General features: G+C 41.4%; 1 protein-coding gene across 2 annotated transcripts; it reads left to right on the forward strand.

The window, feature by feature from the left end:
• Window positions 1-215: 215 nt before the first annotated feature.
• kcnk15 (potassium channel, two pore domain subfamily K, member 15) lies at window positions 216-22,568 on the forward strand. 2 transcript variants are annotated; one of them, XM_004918656.4, is made up of 3 exons: window positions 216-703; window positions 5,460-5,872; window positions 21,345-22,568. In XM_004918656.4, the coding sequence occupies exons 2-3, from the start codon at window positions 5,554-5,556 to the stop codon at window positions 22,259-22,261; spliced, it is 1,236 nt and encodes a 411-aa protein (XP_004918713.1). In that variant the 5' UTR covers window positions 216-703; window positions 5,460-5,553; the 3' UTR covers window positions 22,262-22,568. The 2 variants fall into 2 exon arrangements, with proteins under 2 accessions (XP_004918713.1, XP_004918714.1); XM_004918657.4 differs by lacking the exon at window positions 216-703 and adding an exon at window positions 2,093-2,244.
• The last annotated feature ends 1,725 nt before the right edge of the window (window positions 22,569-24,293 follow it).

Genomic DNA, 24,293 nt, shown 5'->3' on the forward strand with positions numbered 1-24,293 from the left:
CCTATTTACGGTTGCCACCTCGTCTATTTAATACTGGCCACATATTAAATCCACATCCTTTATGGCTAACTAGCAATTAATTTAGATGCATAGCTGCATATAAATCAGTTCAGTCTGCAGAATGCATCTGAATTACTTGCTAATTAGCCATGCAGGATGTGGATTCAATATGTTGCCGCTATAAACCCTATCCCCATGTAAGAGGCAGGACTTTCCAAACTTTGCCTTTAGTGATTTATAAGGGGATTTATCAACATAGGAGTAAATTTGTTCCACTGCTGTAACCCATAGCAACCAATCAACAATTAGCTGTGAGCTCTCAACCACAGTTAAAATAATGAAAGTAAATGTCAAATTGGTTGCTAATGGTTACTGCTAGGGAGCAAACTTGCACCATTGCTAATAAACAAGGCTCATATGGATCAGAGCAGAACATCAGGACCCTGTCGCTCATTCTCTGCATGTTTTCCTATCTGCTGGTGGGGGCGGCTGGGTTTGACGCTCTGGAGTCTGAGTCGGAAATCTCCAGGAAAAGGATTTTTAGAGGAAAACAGAATGGACCTGAGACATAAACATGGTTTTTCCGATGAGGACTATCGAGAGATTGAGCGAGTGGTTCAGCAGTCGGAGCCTCACCGTGCAGGCAAGCAGTGGAAATTCACCGGATCATTTTACTTTGCAATCACAGTCATTACCACAATAGGTAAGTGCTGAGCCGTAACTTCTCCCCTCCCTGCAGCCGGAAATCCTATGCAGTACAGAGGGCTACCAGGGAGGGATGGGGACTGATATCTCTAATAAGCTTTCCCCTTATATTTCATATATCTGCCCTCACTCAGTAGCCAGCAATTCATTTTGCAAACCTTCAGTAAGTAGTTTTCCAATAATCCAAATATATTCCCAGGGCTGGAATATATTAAAATGATAATGTCACCTGGATTTTGATTGGATAGCCGTGATCCATCAGTTTTGGGATAAATCTCTATAAAGTATGTTGAACATTGTCATTCAGGGTTATTTCGCACATAATGATGTATATTACTCTAGGCATCAGTTATCCCCAAACATGTTTCCTAGGAGATTCCCAGAAATAAATATATGTGCAGGCTTGGTCCTCAGGGGCTGGCACTGTACTCGGGGGCTGGGCTCTCCAGGCCTAAAAGGAACACAGCTATCCTGGTATGCCAAATTGGATTAGCGGTATTATCATATGTGATGGGCATTTTCTTTCATTGGGATATCAGTTTACTTTTTGGCATAATAATTGGGACCCCCTAGGGGTAAGGACCATGCGAAGGACTGGGCACTATGCCACTGATGACAGTGCTCACTGGGGCACATTTAACTCGCCGGCGCTCCCCCAAAATAAATTTTCAGCAGGGCCTGGGTTAGGGGAACTACAGTAAAGCAGAATCCACAATCCAGGCCCCCCGCTGTATGGTATTTAGGCTAATGGTGGCCCGGCTAACCGATGCCCCTCTATATACTGATTGGAGGTTGTATGGGCATTTCAGGGCAAAAGACTCTGTAGACGAACACCGGAGCTATACAACAGACCCATGGGGAGTTTAGGACCACAAAGGGCCCTGTGGGGTCCCCACCCCCATTTTTTTATTAGTAATTTATAGCCAGATAATCTTCCCCAAGATATGTGGTGATGTGTAGGGTCATTAAAAAGAATTCTTCTCCAGAGCCCAGCAATTGCTAATTACTTAAATACCCCCCATCCGGTCCTAAAGGGTTTCATTTATCCAATGGTGATTTTTCTATATTCAACAGTTTTTTCTAAATCTTGCTGAGAGTCATTTCCAAAGTCCACCTGGGAATGGCTGTATTTTACTAGTCACAATATTGCTGTAAGTGTGGGAGTGAAATCCTAATTTTGTTCCCGTTGCTATGGCACATCTCCAAGGCAATGCCCCCTCCAGCCAAGGGTCACTGGGCCACGCATGAGCACTGCCATTGCAAGTGCACAGACAGCAGCCTGTTGGGGGCCGGTATAAAGGGTAACAGTGGGCAGTGACAGGGAGGAGCACTGGGGGGGGGGGTGATGGGCAGCAGGGGGGAGAGGGGGCGTGAGTGCTCTGGGTAATGTCCGTGGTGCTGAAAATGTGATTTGCTCGCAGCACTTGGCTAGAGAATTGGCCACTGCCCGTGGTGGGACTTGGCTCTTCGGCACTTATCTGAACTGGGGGACTGGAGAGGGAGCAAGTTTAGCCCAGGAGTGAGATCCCTTCTGCTTGGGTAATACTTGCCTATTATATATATATATATATATATACTGCAAACACTCACCCACACACTCTCTGTGCATTGTACAGCATGACTGCATAGCACTTTATAGCCCAAAGTCAATGGCACTATGGGGCAAAAGTACTTACAACTACTCTGTAATATATATATATACAGGTATGTTCAAAGGGTATGTAAGTCTAAAAATGATGTTTTGCCTAATGGAAGTTATTTGTAAATGACTGAAACCAGTGTCTCTGTGTCCCTTGCTATTCTCTGCACTGCTGCTTCTGACCCTAGAAACCATGTAGCAGAAGCCAGCTGATTAACAGAGCTGAGCTGACCTGACCTCTGCTAGATTGTTTTAAGAATCTGAACCAGCAGTGCAGGAAAGGAATTGAATCATAATGCTGCTAATTGCTAGTATGTTTACATATAGCTGTGAAACCACTGACATTTTTTAATTAATGTGCATTGGAAAGTTGCCTGGATTTCCTTTCACAATTTTACTTTAGGTTTTGCATCCTCTTCAGGGAAACACAAAGCTTTTGTGGACCATATAGTGGTCTGCTGCATGGTTCCACCAACTCCCCTGTCCCTTGTGGCCTCTTAAGGGTAAAGACACATGAAGCCACTAAGTAGCAGCTACTTGTCACGGCTACTAAACACCAGAAAATACCCTGCCATAGACAATACTGAGAATTGCCTCTGCTAAACACACATAGTTATCAGCATTGTCTATTTTTGTAGCTGCTACTAGTAGCTCTGTATGAGTGAGCAGTTTGGGGGGGCACTCCTGACCCTGTGGTTGCAACGTCACCCCTTTAATACCGGGCACATATTGACTCCACATCCTACACAGCTAATTAGCAATTAATTAAGATGCATGCTGCAGACAGAACTGATTTATGTGCAGCCATGTGGCATGCATCTAAATTAATTGCTAATTAGCCGTGTAGGATGTGGAGTTAATATGTGGCTGGTATTAAAGGGGTGAGGTGGCAGCCCTACCCACCCCCATGTGGTGGGGGTCAGGAGAATTTCTTCTGCAGGAGGTCTGGCTCTCTAATGATACAACACTGGTACCATGCATTATATTATTATACTGCTTAAATGAATGATTGGGGTAGAATTTAAGACCCTGACTTTAACTAATATGTACATATTTCTGTTCAGAGGCAGTTTGCAGTTGGTCAGTTTTGTACTTTTTTATGCTATTTAACTTGTTGTTTCTCTCTAATCTGAAATAAAAAATGCTGTCTGATTGCCCAGATTGGTCACAGCAGCAAACAGAACACAGATTCAACCCTTTCTAATCAGTTTCCAGTCATTCAAATCTCTGCCTCATTGCTAGGAAAAGTGCATCCCCAGTAACCAGAGCTGCAGAACCAAATTACTTGATTAAAAAAAAAAAAGACCAGTTGCAAATTGCCTGTCTGTTAATAGGAAGCAGGAAAAGGCAGATTTTCCAAACTTTGCCTTAGTAGGAGACACATATATAAACATTGGTGTAAATTTGGACCACTGCTGTAACCCGTAGCAACCAGTCAACAATAGCTGGCAAGCACAGTTAAAATAATGAAAGCAAATGTCAAACTGGTTGCTAATGGTTACTGCTAATGAGCAAACTTGCACCACTGCTAATAAACAAGGATCTGTTCCCTTATACACCCCACGCCTGCATGTTAGACGTAATGAGGCTGTATGGCCTGTGCTCAGTTCTCTTATATCAAAATGTGACAATTGATCCCAATTTCAAAATTTTTCATTCTTTTACTGCAGAGAGTGTAACTCCGCTTTCTACTCCAGTGAATCCAGATGCGCCCCTGTCTGGCACATTATATTTGGCTGACCCCATGAATGTTCACAGTGGCACCCAGTTATGGAAGTTTCTGGATACAATGTATCCAAATTAAAAACCTGGTTTATTGGTTGGTACCAATATCTTGCAAGGTGTTTCCATCTTACCTATCCCAGTCATCTGTAGCACAGACTAAAGGTGCCCATACACGTTAAGATCCACTCACGAGGTCGCCAAGCGAGCGGATCTTGTCCCGATATCCCCATCTACGGGTGGGCAATATCGGGAAAATGTAGGCCAAATGATCGAATTCTAATGGCGGCAATGGCACAGTCGGTTCGGGGACCGCATCAATGAGCCGATGCTGTCCCCGATCCGACTGAATCTTTAAACCTGACCGATATCGGCAGCTACAATCGGCCCGTGTATGGCCACCTTTACACTCACACGTGTGAATTAGACTGCGCCTAGTTTTTTTATATATTTTTTCCCATAAAAAGCACCAGTCTGGGATAATAAGCCATTGGCTTCACTGGGGTGTGCCTACCCTGGGGTGTGCCTACCCTGGGACATCAGACTTTCCTGGTCAATTATTACAGAAAAGGGGACCAGATTAAACATAAATATAGAAGTTGAATATAACTTGAATAGGTCTACTTTGTACTGAAAATTGTACAGCAACCCCATGCACAAAGGTAACCAAATGGGCAAAAGCTATGCCTTGAGTCTCAGCTGTGCCTGGAGTCTGAGTTACTCAGCCTTTTGACTCTGAGTAACTCAAGTGCTGTTGACCCAAACAAAAGAATTGTATTTGACCATCACTGAGTATGGCACATTGTACAGCTCTTGGGACCAGCCATAAAAAAACCACCGTAAAGGGGATCTAAACTCAATATAAAACTGCCTCACTGTGCTCCGTAGTCCTCAGAGCAAACTGATGCAAGAGAATTCACCAATGAGAATGCTGCTCACCATAGCGTTCATAATATTGTCCTTATAATCTATGGAGGATTCCTTTGCATATTAATAGGAAAATAGACAGTGACCCTTTAGGGTTGGTGCACATTGGAAGATCTTTTCTGTTTTATTGTTTGGATGGTTTAATAGCGGATTATTGGCCACTTTACCCACATATAATACGCCAAATAGCCACAGCATCGTATGCATTTTGGCAAGTGATTGTATACATACAGTTATACACTACACACACTATACACTACAATTCTGGGGAAAACCCACATTGTTTTGGCACTTGTGAGAAATTCACTGTAACCAACTCTATACAGAATGCTACAAAAATGTTTGTCACCACTGTTGTAAGTTACAGCTTCCAGCTTCCTTGTGTGGATACTAAATTCCGAAAGTTGTAGTTCATATACACTGGACAGAGCCCAGTTTAATCTGCCCTTTTCCTTGTATTTTCCAGACGGCACAATGAGCTGAGGCGCGTCCGGTAAGCTCCGTGCAAACTTTGGCCGGCTACAGATTCTAGGGGTGAGAGATCCCACGTCCCCAGGTTGATGTTGAAGTCCAGTATAGCACAACTGCTGCACACAATGAAGAAGCAGAACATCAGGACCTTGTCGCTCATTCTCTGCATGTTTTCTTATCTGCTGGTGGGGGCGGCTGTGTTTGACGCTCTGGAGTCCGAGTCGGAAATCTCCAGGAAAAGGATTTTGGAGGAGAAGAGACTGAACCTGAGAAATAAATATGGTTTTTCCGATGAGGACTATCGAGAGATTGAGCGAGTGGTTCAGCAGTCGGAGCCTCACCGTGCAGGCAAGCAGTGGAAATTTGCTGGATCATTTTACTTTGCAATCACAGTCATTACCACAATAGGTAAGTGCTGAGCCGTAACTTCTCCCCGGAAATCCTATGCAGTACAGAGGGCTACCAGGGAGGGACGGGGACTATGATATCTCTAATAAGCTTTCCCCTGATATTCCATATATCTGCCCTCACTCAGTAGCCAGCAATTTCCCGATAATCCAAATATATTCCCAGGCTGGATTATATTTAAATGGTAATACCAACTGCATTCTAATTGGATAGCCCTGGCCTGTCAGTTTTAGGCTAAATCTCTAAAAACTTCACTGAACAATGGCTTGTTGCTCCATTTGTGCCAAAAATGTACTGCACAACTTGAATGTGCAATTTATTATTACTTTACCAGGGTTATATTACACAACACTACGTACAGGTAAGAGATCTGTTACCCGGAAACCCATTATCCAGAATGCTCATCTCTCATAGGCTTCCTTGTAATTAAATAATTCAAGGTTTTAAAAATGATTCCCTTTTTCTCTGTAATAACAAAACTATACCTTGTACAGGTATAGGACCTGTTATCCAGAATGCTTGGGACCTGGGGTTTTCCGTATAAGGGGTCTTAATTTAAGTCATCTAAAAAATAATTTAAACTCAAACCCAATAGGATTGTTTTACCTCCAATAAAGATTAATTATGTCTTAGTTGGGATCAAGTACAGGTACTGTTTTATTATTACAGAGAAAAGGGAATCATTTAACCATTAAATAAACCCAATAGGGCTGTTCTGCCCCCAATAAGGGGTAATTATATCTTAGTTGGGATCAAGTACAGGTACTGTTTTATTATTACAGAGAAAAGGGAATCATTTAACCATGAAATAAACCCAATAGGGCTGTTCTGCCCCCAATAAGGGGTAATTATATCTTAGTTGGGATCAAGTACAGGTACTGTTTTATTATTACAGAGAAAAGGGAATCATTTAACCATGAAATAAACCCAATAGGGCTGTTCTGCCCCCAATAAGGGGTAATTATATCTTAGTTGGGATCAAGTACAGGTACTGTTTTATTATTACAGAGAAAAGGGAATCATTTAACCATGAAATAAACCCAATAGGGCTGTTCTGCCCCCAATGGTGGTCAAACATCACAATCACTGACCTTTAGCTTTTGCTTGTTATTAGATGCCTCAATCTTACACCCCAGCTATGGTGTATGGCCGGTGAGGAGCATTGGTATACTTCATAAAAAAAGTAGCCCAAGTTTTTTTTCACCAAATCTCAGGTTATGATCACAGTCTATAGGTTCATAATGATGGGCGTCAGCAGAAAAAATTTCGGTGGGGGGGGGGTGGGGGCAAGATTCTAGTTTGCTGAATTGTTCTGATTTGATGGTCTGGATTGTACTGATGCCCACAATGTCAGGTCACGAACACAAATGGATAGTGGGGTCTGTGCCCAATTGCCTCCCCTTGCCCCGGGTGGATGCCATGTTCATAAGCTGTGTGTCTAGCCTCCTGGTAGTGAGGGGCAAAGCCGTAGAAGTTGGCCCCAACCTGAAGCCATTCTGGATTAAAATTGTGGGTAAGTGTAGACATTTCTGGAAGAACAATTATGGTGACTTTTGGGGTAAGTAATATTTTCTTTCCTTTACAAATCTACAAGTTGCAACTTTGCCGTGTTTAGTGTGGACCGTGGCAAAACCTTGATTTCCAGTTTTTCATTGTGTTTTTTAATCTCTTTGCATTTAGGCATTTTTCCTTATTACCAATCAGTCCAAGGTATCTATCCTCACCACTTTTTGGCCAGGAAGTATTTTCTCCTTTTGTTTATATATTTGTTTTCCATAAACACCAATAGACCACCGATATAATCAAACTCTTTCCCTAACCCGGCCAGTCTGAATTTTGTTTTTCTTTATAAATCAGATCAATCTATCCTTTCAAGATACTAAATGCCTTTTTATGGAGCCACGTTATTGCTTTGTGCCTGTACATGGTGTAACCTCCAAGTGACTCTGCAATGATGGCCTATAAAGTAGTCCCTCTCCCCAGTTAATCTCTTGCTGTGCAGAGAGGTCACAGAGCATAATGACTTCTGTATGTGTGCAAGTAAAAGAAAATGAAGTTACAGTGCAGATCAATCTTCGGACGTGGCGCCTCGGCCCACACTCACAGCATTTTATTGTCTTTGTTTTGGTGATGGACTTCATTTGTAACCTTCAGCGGCGAATACACAGCTCTCTGGCTTGAGAAGGAGAATGGAACAAGGGAAGAGGGATTAAAGGGAACATACACAACTCGGCACCATTGTGCTGAGACAATATAGACTATACAGCACACATTACTGTCCCCTGTTAGGATAACAGAGCTAAATATTGGCACAGGCACTTCCATGCAAAAGGAACATTGACTTTATACTGATCAGTTAAGATTCGATCAATAAAGATACATTTGCCAAATTAGGTTCCTGGTTTGGCCAAGTAGTGTTGGTCAGCTAATTGGCCAAATACAATCTTAAAGGGTTTTTAAAGCTAAAAATAAAACTTTGCTCAATAAAAAAGGATTTGTTAAGGATCTGACTACCTTTGCAAGGCACTGTGATTAGGGCTTCATTTTTATTCAATATATATTCAGTTAAATATAGGGCATTTAGTGAGAGCCTTATTTATCTACATACTGGGGGGCCCTATTTATCTACATACTGGGGGCCTTATTAATCTACATACTGGGGGCCTTATTTATCTACATACTGGGGGCCTTATTTATCTACATACTGGGGGCCTTATTTATCTACATACTGGGGGGCCTTATTTATCTACATACTGGGGGGCCTTATTTATCTACATACTGGGGCCTTATTTATCTACATACTGGGGGGCCTTATTTATCTACATACTGGGGGGCCTTATTTATCTACATACTGGGGGGCCTTATTTATCTACATACTGGGGGGCCTTATTTATCTACATACTGGGGGCCTTATATATCTACATACTGGGGGCCTTATTTATCTACATACTGGGGGGCCTTATTTATCTACATACTGGGGGGCCTTATTTATCTACATACTGGGGGCCTTATTTATCTACATACTGGGGGGGGGCTTATTTATCTACATACTGGGGGGCCTTATTTATCTACATACTGGGGGCCTTATTTATCTACATACTGGGGGGGGCCTTATTTATCTACATACTGGGGGGGCCTTATTTATCTACATACTGGGGGGGGCCTTATTTATCTACATACTGGGGGGGCCTTATTTATCTACATACTGGGGGGGCCTTATTTATCTACATACTGGGGGGGGCCTTATTTATCTACATACTGGGGGCCTTATTTATCTACATACTGGGGGGGGGCTTATTTATCTACATACTGGGGGGCCTTATTTATCTACATACTGGGGGCCTTATTTATCTACATACTGGGGGGGGCCTTATTTATCTACATACTGGGGGGGGCCTTATTTATCTACATACTGGGGGCCTTATTTATCTACATACTGGGGGGGGCCTTATTTATCTACATACTGGGGGGGGCCTTATTTATCTTCATACTGGGGGGGGCCTTATTTATCTACATACTGGGGGGCCTTATTTATCTACATACTGGGGGCCTTATTTATCTACATACTGGGGGGCCTTATTTATCTACATACTGGGGGGCCTTATTTATCTACATACTGGGGGCCTTATTTATCTACATACTGGGGGGGGGCTTATTTATCTACATACTGGGGGGCCTTATTTATCTACATACTGGGGGCCTTATTTATCTACATACTGGGGGCCTTATTTATCTACATACTGGGGGGGGCCTTATTTATCTACATACTGGGGGGCCTTATTTATCTACATACTGGGGGCCTTATTTATCTACATACTGGGGGGGGCCTTATTTATCTACATACTGGGGGGGCTTATTTATCTACATACTGGGGGCCTTATTTATCTACATACTGGGGGCCTTATTTATCTACATACTGGGGGCCTTATTAATCTACATACTGGGGGCCTTATTTATCTACATACTGGGGGGCCTTATTTATCTACATACTGGGGGCCTTATTTATCTACATACTGGGGGCCTTATTAATCTACATACTGGGGGCCTTATTTATCTACATACAGGGGCTGCCGTACTGTTCCCTTATCAGGGGAATTTCCATTGGATCTAAACCTTAAAAATGAATTAATATAAACTTACTCTGAGCGCTTAATATTTATTAACTGAATTACTGAAATATTCGCAATGCCTAAATGTGTGCCTCTGTGTGAGCAAATTTTTCTTTATGTGAATTTAATATGGGATCCGTTATCCAGAAATCCATCGTCCAGAAAGCTTCATATTATGGGAAGACCTTCTTCTATAGACTCCATTTAAAGCAAATAATTCAAAATTTCAAGAATGATTTTTTTATATTGATATTGTACACAGGGGTAACTTTACCCATAGCAGTAACCTATAGCAACCAGTCAGTAATTAGCAGTGATTGGTCAATTGCAGAAACACAAAAGCAAAACTTATGATTGGTTGCTGTTCAGTAATATATAACGGCAAGGGCCACTTTGTGCTGACAGCTTTCCTTCTGTTTTCCCTCCAGTCCATTTTCAATGAACGGGTCCAAAAGGGAAAGAGAAAAAATAAACTTTAACAGGAGAACAATGTAAATGAAACCAAAGGTGGACTGGAACCATTACTGGAATGGTTCTCTGTTCTGGATCTGGACTGGAACCATTACTGGAATTGTTCTCCAATCTGGGCCATTGAATGGTTATGGTAAAAGCAGATTTGCTGAAGGCTAAACCAACATGTTAGAAGCGGTGTTGGGCTGAACCTTCTAGAGCCTACCAGAGAATCTGATAGAATAGATAGCAATCCATATTATAACTGCAATCCATAGTAGCAAATAGGACTTGGGCCCACTAGGACATCCTCTGATAGTCTGACCCTGACTAAGATTAAGATGTATGAACTTCAATCACTATGTGTAGAGATACTTTCACCTTTATCGAAACCTCTTACCTGACTTTCAACTTTTAATTCTTATCTTACTTTAGTATGGCTTCATTATTGTCCCTGATAGTCCTTAGTTAGTAAATGTGGTTTAACTGAACCATGTGATAAAAACTTAAAATAAATCTATAGGAAAGTTTTGTATTGAATTATGTGATATGTTTTTCTTCATCAATTTGAATCTGGTCCATAGCGGTCTAGGACAGTTCGACTAAACTTTGTTGCATTATATTACTGTAGCCCTATACAATAAAAGATATGGCTTATTGATTACTTATTTTTACCTTGGCTATTCCATCCATCCCAAGATAGTAGGGGCACATTTGTATTGGAACAACCCACCCATAAACCTGACCATTGAGAAGCTTGTGTTGATAGGGTCACCAGGAGGAGGGAGCATGACTTAGAGAAAAATGCAGGTCATAAGGGGGCTATAATTGTATCATAAAGGGCTGCTGTACACAAGTAGACATGTGTTATAAGACACTGGCTTCAATGTTATCTTTCTATATAGGCCCTCTACCATTAGTCTTCTTTTCCAAACTGCTTCCTGATTGTTATAAACCTGAGCCTCCCATATCAGGAAGATTTTTCTAAAGTTCTGTAGAAAACAATTGCCGACGTCACGCATAATCCTGCCCTGAATGGAAAATAAGGTCGGTCAGGGCCCCATGTTAATAAAGCAAACAAGATGTGCCAAGTCTATCTTATCTGTTCTGCTGTGGAAGCAAAGATTACTCCCTTCGTCTCTCGGGCACAATCACTGGGCTTTGTAAATAGATGCAGGCGAACATTTTAGGATCCCATATGCTGTACCATCTGTCATACATTAATACATAAGAAGACGTGCAATGTAACCTTCCACTTGCGTATGTGGAAAGTCTTCAGATCTGCAAGTTTAGCATTAAAGCGAGGGTATTGCATGTTGAGCCTCAATGATAGATGGTTTTGTAACCCAAAATGTAAACAGTTCTAAATATGTTTTTTGGCTGTGTGCGCAGAGAGCTGGAAGTGTTTGTTCAGTTCTGCGTGCAAGAGGAGGTCGGGTTATTCCAGCTGAATAAAGCATGCCATTTAGCAATACAGGAGACCTGACTGCATGTTATAGTAGGAAAGTTGTCCATAGTACGACTAGTTGCCTCCTGTGGGTCTAGCAATTTGCAACTTGAGTCAACTGGGTCTGCAAAAACAGATTGTCTTAAGTGATATTGTCCATGTCCCCACCCAATCTTCGAGAGCATGCCTAAGTTGCCAGCACCCATCTCTTAGATGTGAAAGTAGAAAGTAGATGTAGAGTAGAAATATCCAGTGCCCAAAGTCTTAGCATTAGTATAATCAATAGTAAGTCCCAGAAAGAGCAGAGTTGTAGTATGAAAACCGCATAGTTCCTAATAGGACATTCTTTCTTCTGCTCACCCAGCATGGGTAGACCGTAGAACCAACCCAGAAAGAGTAGACTTGTAGTATTAAAACCTCATAGCTTCTAGTAAAACATTATTTCTTCTGCTGTCCAAGTATAGGTAGAATAAACCCAGAAAGAGTAGACTTGTAGTATCAAAACCTCATAGCTCCTAGTAGGGCTTTATTTTTTCTGCTGGCGCAGCTTGGGTAGAACTAACTAAGAAGGGTAGACTTGTAGTATCAAAACCTCATAGCTCCTAGTAGGGCTTTATTTTTTCTGCTGGCTAAGCCTGGGTAGAACTAACCAATAAGGGTAGACTTGTAGTATCAAAACTTCATAGCTCCTAGTAGGGCTTTATTTTTTCTGCTGGCACAGCCTGGGTAGAACTAACCAATAAGGGTAGACTTGTAGTATCAAAACTTCATAGCTCCTAGTAGGGCTTTATTTTTTCTGCTGGTGCAGCTTGGGTAGAACTAACCAAGAAGGGTAGACTTGTAGTATCAAAACCTCATAGCTTCTAGCAGGACATTCTTTCTTCTGCTGGCCCGGCATGGGTAGAACCAACTGAATGATTGTGGCAGAGGTCAAATGATCAGCAGCAGTGAATCATGGCAGTAACAGCTGCTACAATCTAAGGGCAATGTCACAATTCCTTGTTATGGGACAAATTGTCATCTAGGCAGGCAACAAAATGCTTAGAATGTCTTCTTATTTATTCTGATGGCAATTCCCTGGACCCATGGGTGGATTTGCGGATCAGGCCTTATTCAATTCACTGTCAGTTTCCTGGATCCATGGGTGTACTGACATAGCAGGCAGTTGTCACGTCCACTTTGTGTACTGGATGTTATAGTGCTTAATCTAGATGGGGTCTTACAAGAACCTACAGAGACGGAATTAATATTCCTTACCCTTCGTCTCTTTCATCACCACTGTAGATCAGTAGAACTGGTGGTAGACATGGGAGACTTCTAACGCCCTTTTCATTTACAGTAGCAGCTCTGTTATTCCCTCTGCAGTATAATTACCAGCTCCAGCAGAAAGCAGCCTATTATTAGCTTTCCCAGGCAGTAAGTCATGCTCTTCTCATTGTTTGCAAGTAATAAATCATCATGGGATCCATCTGGGTGAGGGTTCTATTTGTAATGTGAAAACATGGTTATATATCAATATTTTTCAATGTTACTATTTCTTTATTTTTTATAAACATTACTAAGTTAATGACATATTAATCAAATCCTTTAGCTATGGTTCCCACTATACAGAGGTGCAGTGAAATGGAACCTTCCCAAATAACTGCAGCCATCCCAGTACCTATGCACTTGTTTATCTGAAATAATAAAAAAAACACAAATACAAGAGTATTGTAGAAATGATACCTATATTGGATAACAATAAAAATACATTGCAAGCTTTCGGAGTTCTAGGGCCCCTTCATCAGGCAAAATACAAATGAGAACTGGAATGGCACAACATTTATACTGTTAGATCAGAGAGAAGTGATTACAAGCAATACATTAGTAAGTTACAGATAGATAGAGATAACTTGTGAAGATAAGAAAAGTAATTAATGTTTATTAGGGTGGGTTGTAAATAGTCCAGGGGTCTGGATTCAGTCAGGTCAGATAGTGTGACATGAAACCTGGCACTAACAGGGCCCCACAGCTAGTTTTCTAAGGCAGGGATCCCCAACCTTTTTTTACTCGTGAGTCACACTCAGATGTAAAAAGCGTTGGGGAGCCACACAAGCATGAAAAAGGTTCTTTGGGGATGTCAAATAAGGACTGTGATTGGCTATTTGGTAGTCCCATGTGACTGCTGGCCTGCAGGAGGCTCTGCTTGGAGTAAAACTGTGTCTCTGAGCTTCCAAAACTTGTCTCCAAGCCAGAAATGTAAAAATGGCACCCTTTGTGGCCAATGGGAGCAACATCAAAAAGGGTGGTGAGCAACATGTTGCTTCCGGGCCACTAGTTGGGGATTGCTGGTCTAAGGGTACCCCCAAAGCCATGGAGGAAATTTTTGATTTCCATACATATATATATATCACTATAACAGATAAATAGTTGTACAAATGGGAAAACTACTGTAAAGTTTCCTTATTTTATATGGGAATGTTTTTAATTATACAGTTCTGTAGAGAGTATTTTAGCCATGTTTATCTTTCTGTTTAAGAACATGTACTGTGTCTGCCCTAGGAACATTTCAACTTGAATGGCTACACCACAGAGTATTTATCTAGCTACACAGCAGAGTATTTATCTAGCTACACAGCAGAGTATTTATCTAGCTACACAGCAGAGTATTTATCTAGCTACACAGCAGAGTATTTATCTAGCTACACAGCAGAGTATTTATCTAGCTACACAGTAGAGTATTTATATAGCTACACAGCAGAGTATTTATCTAGCTACACAGCAGAGTATTTATCTAGCTACACAGCAGAGTATTTATCTAGCTACACCACAGAGTATTTATCTAGCTACACAGCAGAGTATTTATATAGCTACACAGCAGAGTATTTATATAGCTACACAGCAGAGTATTTATCTAGCTACACAGCAGAGTATTTATATAGTTACACAGTAGAGTATTTATATAGCTACACAGTAGAGTATTTATATAGCTACACAGTAGAATATTTATCTAGCTACACAGCAGAGTATTTATCTAGCTACACAGCAGAGTATTTATCTAGCTACACAGCAGAGTATTTATCTAGCTACACAGCAGAGTATTTATCTAGCTACACAGCAGAGTATTTATCTAGCTACACAGCAGAGTATTTATATAGTTACACAGTAGAGTATTTATCTAGCTACACAGTAGAATATTTATCTAGCTACACAGTAGAGTATTTATCTAGCTACACAGTAGAGTATTTATCTAGCTACACAGTAGAGTATTTATATAGTTACACAGTAGAGTATTTATATAGCTACACAGTAGAATATTTATCTAGCTACACAGTAGAGTAGAGTATTTATATAGCTACACAGTAGAGTAATTATCTAGCTACACAGCAAAGTATTTATATAGCTACACAGTAGAGTATTTATCTAGCTACACAGCAGAGTATTTATATAGCTACACAGTAGAGTAATTATCTAGCTACACAGCAGAGTATTTATATAGCTACACAGTAGAGTATTTATCTAGCTACACAGCAGAGTATTTATCTAGCTACACAGCAGAGTATTTATCTAGCTACACAGTAGAGTATTTATCTAGCTACACAGTAGAGTATTTATCTAGCTACACAGCAGAGTATTTATCTAGCTACACAGCAGAGTATTTATCTAGCTACACAGCAGAGTATTTATCTAGCTACACAGCAGAGTATTTATATAGTTACACAGCAGAGTATTTATCTAGCTACACAGCAGAGTATTTATCTAGCTACACAGTAGAGTATTTATCTAGCTACACAGCAGAGTATTTATCTAGCTACACAGCAGAGTATTTATCTAGCTACACAGCAGAGTATTTATCTAGCTACACAGCAGAGTATTTATATAGTTACACAGCAGAGTATTTATATAGCTACACAGCACATCATTTATTTAGAGGCAAAAGGCCATGCACTCAATTTCTAAGGCTAAGGAATCTCACGTAGGGTCAATCAGTATGTAGAAAAAATATATGCACAAAGGCATGGTACAAACAACAGTTTTATGCTTGGTTATCATGGGTTATACAGGTTACAGCGTATGAATCCTCAATGCATGATGCTTGCTGCTTCCATAACGGAGAGGGACTTACACTGAGCATAAAGTGCTATAATTATCTCATAAATATCCCCATCTATATCTCCTAGGGCCGCTTGTTCTTATGCACACAGTAATGTTCCCATTCTCTCTGATCTGCAGATATCATTCCAGGCAATCATCTAAAAAAGGCACTGAGCTATCCCACTAGAAGCAATCAATTCACATAGATATCAAAATACGGTGCAGTTAGCCTTCCCCTTGCCTTGCAAAGCAGCGGGTTTTTTAAAGGGGCCTTTTATAGGGACGCAGGATAGGGACAATAAATATATTATGGTAATGTCCACCCTAAACATTTAATGCGACAGTTGCCTGACTGACCTCATACCTACCCCTCCCAATCTAATGGGGATTGTTCCTGAGCCTCGCTCAATTTATCTGCGCTGTATAGTCTGTAGGAGGGGTAGGGACAAGAGGGGCTCTACCTGACTGGTTAAGATACATGATAACAATTACACACCAGTCAGGTTGCTGACAGACAGGGACCGGGAAAGCGGCCGATTGTCTGCTTGCCCAGCATGAATGCGAGAGAAAAGGTCATAGAACACAACTGTCATGTTAATAGTGTGATATCTGACAGCTCCGAAACAACCCCCTGCCCTCCAGGCGGCCATGCCAGAGACCAGGGCACCATTTACATTATAAAAAAAAAATTAGTCTTACTATGAGCAACTTGACCCCTTCTCCCCCCCCAACAAATATATAACTGAAAATTGGCCAGATATCTATAGAGGAGGTTTGAAAATCTTGTTGGGTAAGGGCTACATTGGCTCAATGATATGGTCCCAATGGCCTTCGTAGCCCCTCTGTATGATGTAATGATTGGCTCTAGGGCCAACTACTGGATCAGCCCAATTTTGTCCCAGCACGGGGGTGGCCAAACTGAGCCCAGACCCACTTGTTTGGACCTGAATGTGTATGGCCAGCTTTGCTCTTTGCATGCAGCTTTCTTGTTATTTATCACTTTTGTGTGTTTTAATATAATAAATCCACCCCCAGTAGGTGATAATCCTGATCCGTCACGCTTCCACCCATAATCCCACGGGGGATTTACATTTATACAATAGATCTGCTGTTATCTAGATTCTATGGGGTTATGCATCGAGCATTTGTCCACTTCTAAATGTACAATACTTAGATTCAATCAGAAACTAACAATTCTACAAAAGATTCATCTAAATCAGGGATCCCCAACCTTTTATAACCGTGAGCCACATTCAAAAGGAAAGTAGTTTTGGGGAGCAACACGAGCATGGAAAATGTTCCTGGGGGTGCAAATCAGAGCTATAATTGGTTATTTGGTAGCCCCTATGTGGACTGGCAGCCTATAGAAGGCTGTCTTTGGCTTTACACTGGGTTTTATGCAATTAACACTTGCCTCCAAGCCAGGAATTCAAAAATGAGCACCTACTTTGAGGCCACGGGGAGCAACATCCAAGGGGTTGGGGAGCAACATGTTGCTCACGAGCCACTGGTTGGGGATCACTGATCTAAATGACAGACCAATTCATATGCCCAGAAGTCATCCCTTAGGCTTTATCCAAATTAGAACCATGCAGAAAGTGCCAGGATTCCCCTTAATCTGGTAGCACTGAATATTGAATTGCATTAACCCCTATGTACTTGTCCTATTTGTCTCTGTCATTGTCAGTAGTGCTTAGGGCACATAGCAATCAATATATCCGTGCATTATGCCCTGTATGTATGTATGTATGTATGTATGTATATTTTTATTTATAAAGTGCTACTTATGTACGCAGCGCTGTACAGTAGAATACATTAATACAAACAGGGGGTTAAAGATAATGGATAAATACACAGTACAACAATAAATACAATAAATACAAGGTGCAGTTGCAATAAGATTCAGAAACACAAGATGAAGGAGGTCCCTGCCCCGTAGAGCTTACAATCTATATGGGAGGCGTAACTAACAGACACAAATGGGCAAATGTAAGTGCTGTAGGTCACAGTGGGTGACACTACAATATAAGTGCCCTGTATAAGTAAATGCACCAAATACACAGTCAGACAGCCGTCAGGCGTTGGTTTACAGTCATTTTTGGCATGTTTGTTTCCTCCCTGCAGATGGAATGAAGTGAAAAGGGAAATTATTCTCGGAGGCTTTTGTTACCATCTATAAATAAGCAGAAAACTAGCACTTTTTTTCGAGGTTTATAAAAAGCTCCGCTGCTTGTGTTGGGCTGATGTGTGAGAGCGCAGGCATTGGCAAGGAAACACAAGCCGCATAGTGCAGAATGCACACCTACTAATGTGGTGGCAGAGTCACGGATTCTGGACTGTATTTATTGGATGTACTTTAAAGAAAGACTGCAAATAGGAGTGTTTAGAAATTATCAAGAGTAGGAGAGAGAGGTCTCTAGTATGGCTCTACAGTTGTGGCCTTCAACCGAGGAAAAATCCATTGTCCTCTCTGCCCTATCTTAAAACTTAAAAGATAAGTAAGCCTTTTATTTTAAAATCCCCTAAAATTACTCTGTACAGCCTCCAGATTAACATACATTTTCCCCCTGCATCCAGATTTATTTTGTTTCTCTATTACAGTCAGTTCAACTGCAGCTCTTTTAGTTTCTTCCTTGTCTAGTGTGAAGCTCCACCCCTTTTGCTTTCTGAATCCTCTTTCTCTCTCTGACTACGAAGACCTCAAACAGGTACCTACTGGGCATGTGCAGACCTGAGTGTTTGTATCAGTATATCAAAGGGGAACTCCGGCTTCTGAACCAAAAAGACCCTCACACAACACAGAGACCACTAATATACCTATCACTGTAATCTGTTCCTTCAAACAGTATGAATAAATACCATTTTTATATGCTGAAATCCAGCTGCAAAACTGTTCTTCTCTTTCTGCATCATTTGTAATCCTGGCAGGGGAGGAGGGACTAAAACATTGATGTTACAAATTGTAACAACTTCTCCACAGCTTACAGACAGCGTGCAGGAACTACATAACCCACAATGCATTGCACTGGGATGTTCCTTATTGACATCACATGTGCAGGGAATTGTGGGATTGGGAGGGTGCAGGCTGAAGGCAGGCTGAGGACAGGCGACTACTGTTACATTTTATTTGAGTCACAAAGTAGTCAGCCAGATCAGCAGGGGAACAGGGGGCGGGGCTTAGGGAACTGCTCCAAACTAGATTATTACATTAAAAACCATGAAAAGGCTGCATATTTTTTTTAAAATTATGTTTACTTTTCAAAAAGCTTAAGTTGTGTTTGGATGGAGGTTCCCTTTAACGTTCACACCCATCGATCACTCATGGAGTCAGATGTTAATGCCAAGTGTGGGATCTAAAAAAAACTAGACAAAGTCTGTTCAAAAGCACCCCCAGGACACCCCTAGAAAGGAATAAAACACAGACCTGACTATTAAAGGAGAATGCAAGTCAAAATGTAAAAAGCATACTGCCCAATAGTCCTCCTATTGTTTAGTAAAAACGCCACACTTTTGGCTCATCTAATCATATATTTACTCAGTCACACTTACTTCACATTTTTTAGAACAGGCAGCCATCTCTAAACAGGTATTCTCCCTTCCTTTCCCTCCTTGCTTCATACTGCTCATGTGTTTCATTCCCTCCCCCCCCTCCCCTCTGCCAGATCCGCTTCTGATTGGCTGGTGGGCATGTGTAGCTCAGAACAGGAGACAGGATCAAGTTACACACATGCTCAGAGAATAGGAAGGCTGCCGCTGGCACCTACAGGAAGGGGGGAGAGATTTCAGTGATGTCACTGTAGGCTTCACACTGCTGTAGGCTGCCAGCACCATATCTCAGAGAAGCAAGCAGGGATCTGGGAATACAGATGTATCAACACATAGGCATCCGGAAAGGCCATAAAGCGCAGATCCCCAAGGATGTGTTGCCAAGGAGCTTTGCTTTTTATAGCACAAATATAGATATAGTAAGACTTTACTTCATGTATTAATCCCATAATCTCAGTCTCGGTGACCCATTAGTAGGTATGTCCCATTGCATTGCATCTAAGGGTTTGGGGAGAATTCCCATTTGCTCTCCCAGACCTACCTGGGAAATCAGCTTGAAGCTCTGTTTCCTGCCCCAGTTGTTAGTAGGGATGCAAAGAATCCAGGATTCGGTTCGGGATTCAGATTTGGTTTTCGGCTGAATCTTTCAGAAAGGATTCAAATTCACAAAATAGTGGATTCGGTGCGTCCTTAGTTGTTAGTGGAACTATGGCCGACTGGCAAGTTTTTTACATGTCTGCAGTCTTGTTTTAAACTAAGGGGCTCTGCTCAAATGCACTGTAAACCAAAAAATGTCCAAAACCAGTGCTTTATAGTGTTTTCAGTGCTCATTTATAGCAATAAATCATATGAATTATATGGGTTCAAAGATAATTCTGTCCAACAAAGGATTTTAAAGGAGAAAGAAAGGTAAAAACTAAGGAAGCTTTATCAGAAAGTTCTATGTAAATACAGCCATAAGCACTTACAGAAACGCTGCACTGACTTCTCTGTCAAAAGATTTGTTGTGTCCGTTTTCCTGTGGCAGAGACACGCAGCTCTCTGCTCTCTCCCCTCTCCTGCTCCCCCTCTCTCAAGAATGCTAAGAACTCACTCCCCCCCCTTAGGAATGTGGATCTGAGCCAATCAGAAGGAAGCTGACTCATAGGGGCTTATTTACTAATCCACGAATCCGAATCCCGAATGGGAAAAAATCGGATTGGAAACGAACATTTTGCGACTTTTTCGTATTTTTTTAGATTTTTTCGTCACCGTCGCGACTTTTTCGTAGGCGTTACGACTTGCGCAAATTGTCGCAACTTTTTCATAGCCATTATGACTTTCGTGAATTGTCGCGACTTTTTCGTATTGAGCGCGACAAAGTCGCAGAATACCGATCATTACGAAAAAAACGCATTCGGACGCTTTTCGGACGTTCGTGGATTAGTAAATGTGCCCCATAGTCTAACTAACTGAGCATGTACACCGGACTTGCTCTTGGTGAGGAGTGAGGCATTATGGGAACTTTCTTTACACAGCTCAGCGTTTTTTCTTCCTGTTTGGCTTCTGATCATCTGAACGGGAGAAATATGGGGAGACTTAAGGGCACTATTGAGAGAACTGAAAGTATGCCTGCATCTTGAGATTAACTCTTTATTAGCCTTTCCTTCTCCTTTAATGCTGCTTTAGAGTTAAGTAGCCATACTTGGGCAGATTGCTGGGATTAATGTCTATGGAATAAGCCATAGGTTACATATCATTGATCTTGGTGTTACTTTCACTGTTCATAAATGCTACATACTGTATATTACCTGCACAGGGTATTTTGCCAAATATTCAAGTAAATCTGTTACCCCTTCTGTCACAGGTTATGGCCATGCTGCTCCAGGGACTGATGCCGGGAAAGTGTTCTGCATGTTCTATGCGGTGCTCGGGATTCCTCTTACCTTGGTCATGTTCCAGAGTTTGGGAGAGAGAATGAACACCTTTGTCAGGTTCCTCTTAAAAAAACTAAAGAGATGTTTCCGCCTGAGAAAAACCGAGGTATCGATGGAGAATATGGTTTTAGTTGGCTTTCTGTCGTGCATCGGGACACTGGGCATCGGGGCAGCTGCTTTCTCCTACTTTGAAGGTTGGACCTTCTTCCACTCCTATTACTACTGCTTCATCACTCTCACCACCATAGGTTTTGGGGACTTTGTAGCTCTGCAGAAAAATGAAGCGCTGCAAAAGAAACCACCCTACGTGGCATTTAGTTTTATGTACATACTGGTGGGTTTGACCGTTATCGGGGCTTTCCTGAACTTGGTTGTCCTCCGGTTTCTGACCATGAATTCTGAAGATGAAAGACGTGATGCAGAGGAAAGGGCGTCTTTAAGGAGAGCTCAGAATAACATCAACCTGCAGTCCAGCCTGATTAGCAGAAGCAGGAGCTCCATTTTCCTTCCACTGGGGGACAGGACAAGCCAGATCAACCTTATTCCTCTCATGCAGGAAGACTCAGACAGGGATCGGCCAAGAGCTTCCAACACTCCCTCCAGAGCCGGGTCCTTTTGCACCTGCATGTGTTACAGGTCTCATTTCTGCGACAGCCCGGCAATATCGCACCATGAGACGCTGATCTGTCACACCAACCCTGTATACTATAACTCCATATCTTTCAAAATAGATGAAATTTCCCTAAGCACAAGGGACAACACTGGTTTCTCTTCTCCTGCGAGCACATTCTCACCGGCCAGTCAACGCTACCAGAAGGGCAGCAGAGTGAGGCGAAATTCCATTTAACTTTCTGTCGACCATCTTACAAAGAAGAAGCACACCAACATGCCTTTAACACATTTATTGCAGAAAGATGGGGCACAAGCTTTTGGGGAATTTTCCCTTCTTCTTTAGGTGCAATGAATCACCCAAAGCTTGTGCCACATCTTTCTGCATGTTGGTGTGCTTCTTCTTTATATGGAGGTAAATGGATTTGGCTTGGAAGTAGCCAAGGAATTGAATGCACCCTATGGAATCATGTAAGTCAGTGATCCCCAACCAGTGGCTCACAGGCAACATGTTGCTCCCCAACCCCTTGGATGTTGCTCCAAGGGCCTCAAAGCAGCTGCTTATTTTTGAATTTCTGGTTAGGAGGAAAGTTATGGTTGCATAAAAACCCAGTGTAAAGCCAAACAGAGCCTCCTGTAGGCTGCGAGTCCACATTTGGGCTACCACATAGCCAATTATAGCTCTTTTTGGCTCCCATAGGATCTTTTTTCATGCTTGTGTTGCTCTCCAAAACCTTTTCCATTTGAATGTGGCTCATGGGTATAAAAGGTTGGGGATCCCTGATGTAAGTGGTGTTCCGAAGAACTAATTATTATTTAACATTCTGTGCCACTTCTACATTAGATTAGTGCTGGCCCACTGACTAAGGGGCATATTTAGTAGGTGACCCTGGTTTGAGATTTAAAAAAAAAGGAGCCGTAGTGTGGGGGATTAGTGGTTCTACAAATGCGGGTGCAAAATAGACTTATTAGCACAGAGTGGATACAAATGAAATGAGAATAAAAGATTACGCAGCAAGAATTTTTTAAACATTTCAATGAAGGGTAAGACTGGTCTACACGTGTTGAGGGTGAATGGTTCCTGGAAGATTCATGCTGATAATTTTGGGGTTACACAAACGTGATGTATATGTGTACAGGTATGGGACCTGTTATCTAGAATCCTCAGAACCTGGGGTTTTCCGGTAAGGGGTCTTTCTGTAATTTGGATCTCCATACCATAAGTCTACTAAAATATCATTTAACCATGAAATAAACCCAATAGGGCTGTTCTGCCCCCAATAAGGGGTAATTATATCTTAGTTGGGATCAAGTACAGGTACTGTTTTATTATTACAGAGAAAAGGGAATCATTTAACCATTAAATAAACCCAATAGGATTGTTCTTCCCCCAATAAGGGGTAATTATATCTTAGTTGGGATCAAGTACAGGTACTGTTTTATTATTACAGAGAAAAGGGAATCATTTAACCATGAAATAAACCCAATAGGGCTGTTCTGCCCCAATAAGGGGTAATTATATCTTAGTTGGGATCAAGTACAGGTACTGTTTTATTATTACAGAGAAAAGGGAATCATTTAACCATTAAATAAACCCAATAGGGCTGTTCTGCCCCCAATAAGGGGTAATTATATCTTAGTTGGGATCAAGTACAGGTACTGTTTTATTATTACAGAGAAAAGGGAATCATTTAACCATGAAATAAACCCAATAGGGATGTTCTGCCCCAATAAGGGGTAATTATATCTTAGTTGGGATCAAGTACAGGTACTGTTTTATTATTACAGAGAAAAGGGAATCATTTAACCATTAAATAAACCCAATAGGGCTGTTCTGCCCCAATAAGGGGTAATTATATCTTAGTTGGGATCAAGTACAGGTACTGTTTTATTATTACAGAGAAAAGGGAATCATTTAACCATTAAATAAACCCAATAGGGCTGTTCTGCCCCCAATAAGGGGTAATTATATCTTAGTTGGGATCATGTACAGGTACTGTTTTATTATTACAGAGAAAAGGGAATCATTTAACCATTAAATAAACCCAATAAGGCTGTTTTGCCCCCAATAAGGGGTAATTATATCTTAGTTGTGATCAAGTACAGGTATTGTTTTATTATTACAAAAAAAAGAAAATCATTCTTCAAATTTTGAATTATTTGATCAAAATGAAGTCAATGGGAGATGGCCTTCCTGTAATTTGGAGCCTCCTGGAAAATGGGTTTCTGGATAACGGATCCCATACCTGTACAAGAGATTGAATCGCTCC

This window comes from Xenopus tropicalis, chromosome 10 (genome assembly GCF_000004195.4).
Source record: "Xenopus tropicalis strain Nigerian chromosome 10, UCB_Xtro_10.0, whole genome shotgun sequence".
NCBI lineage: Eukaryota > Metazoa > Chordata > Amphibia > Anura > Pipidae > Xenopus > Xenopus tropicalis.

Coding starts and splice junctions, on each gene's coding strand:
- kcnk15 (XM_004918656.4), top strand. CDS start 5,554: ATGTTGAAGTCCAGTATAGCACAACTGCTGCACACAATGAAGAAGCAG. Junction 5,873..21,344: donor CACAGTCATTACCACAATAG/GTAAGTGCTGAG, acceptor CTTCTGTCACAG/GTTATGGCCATGCTGCTCCA.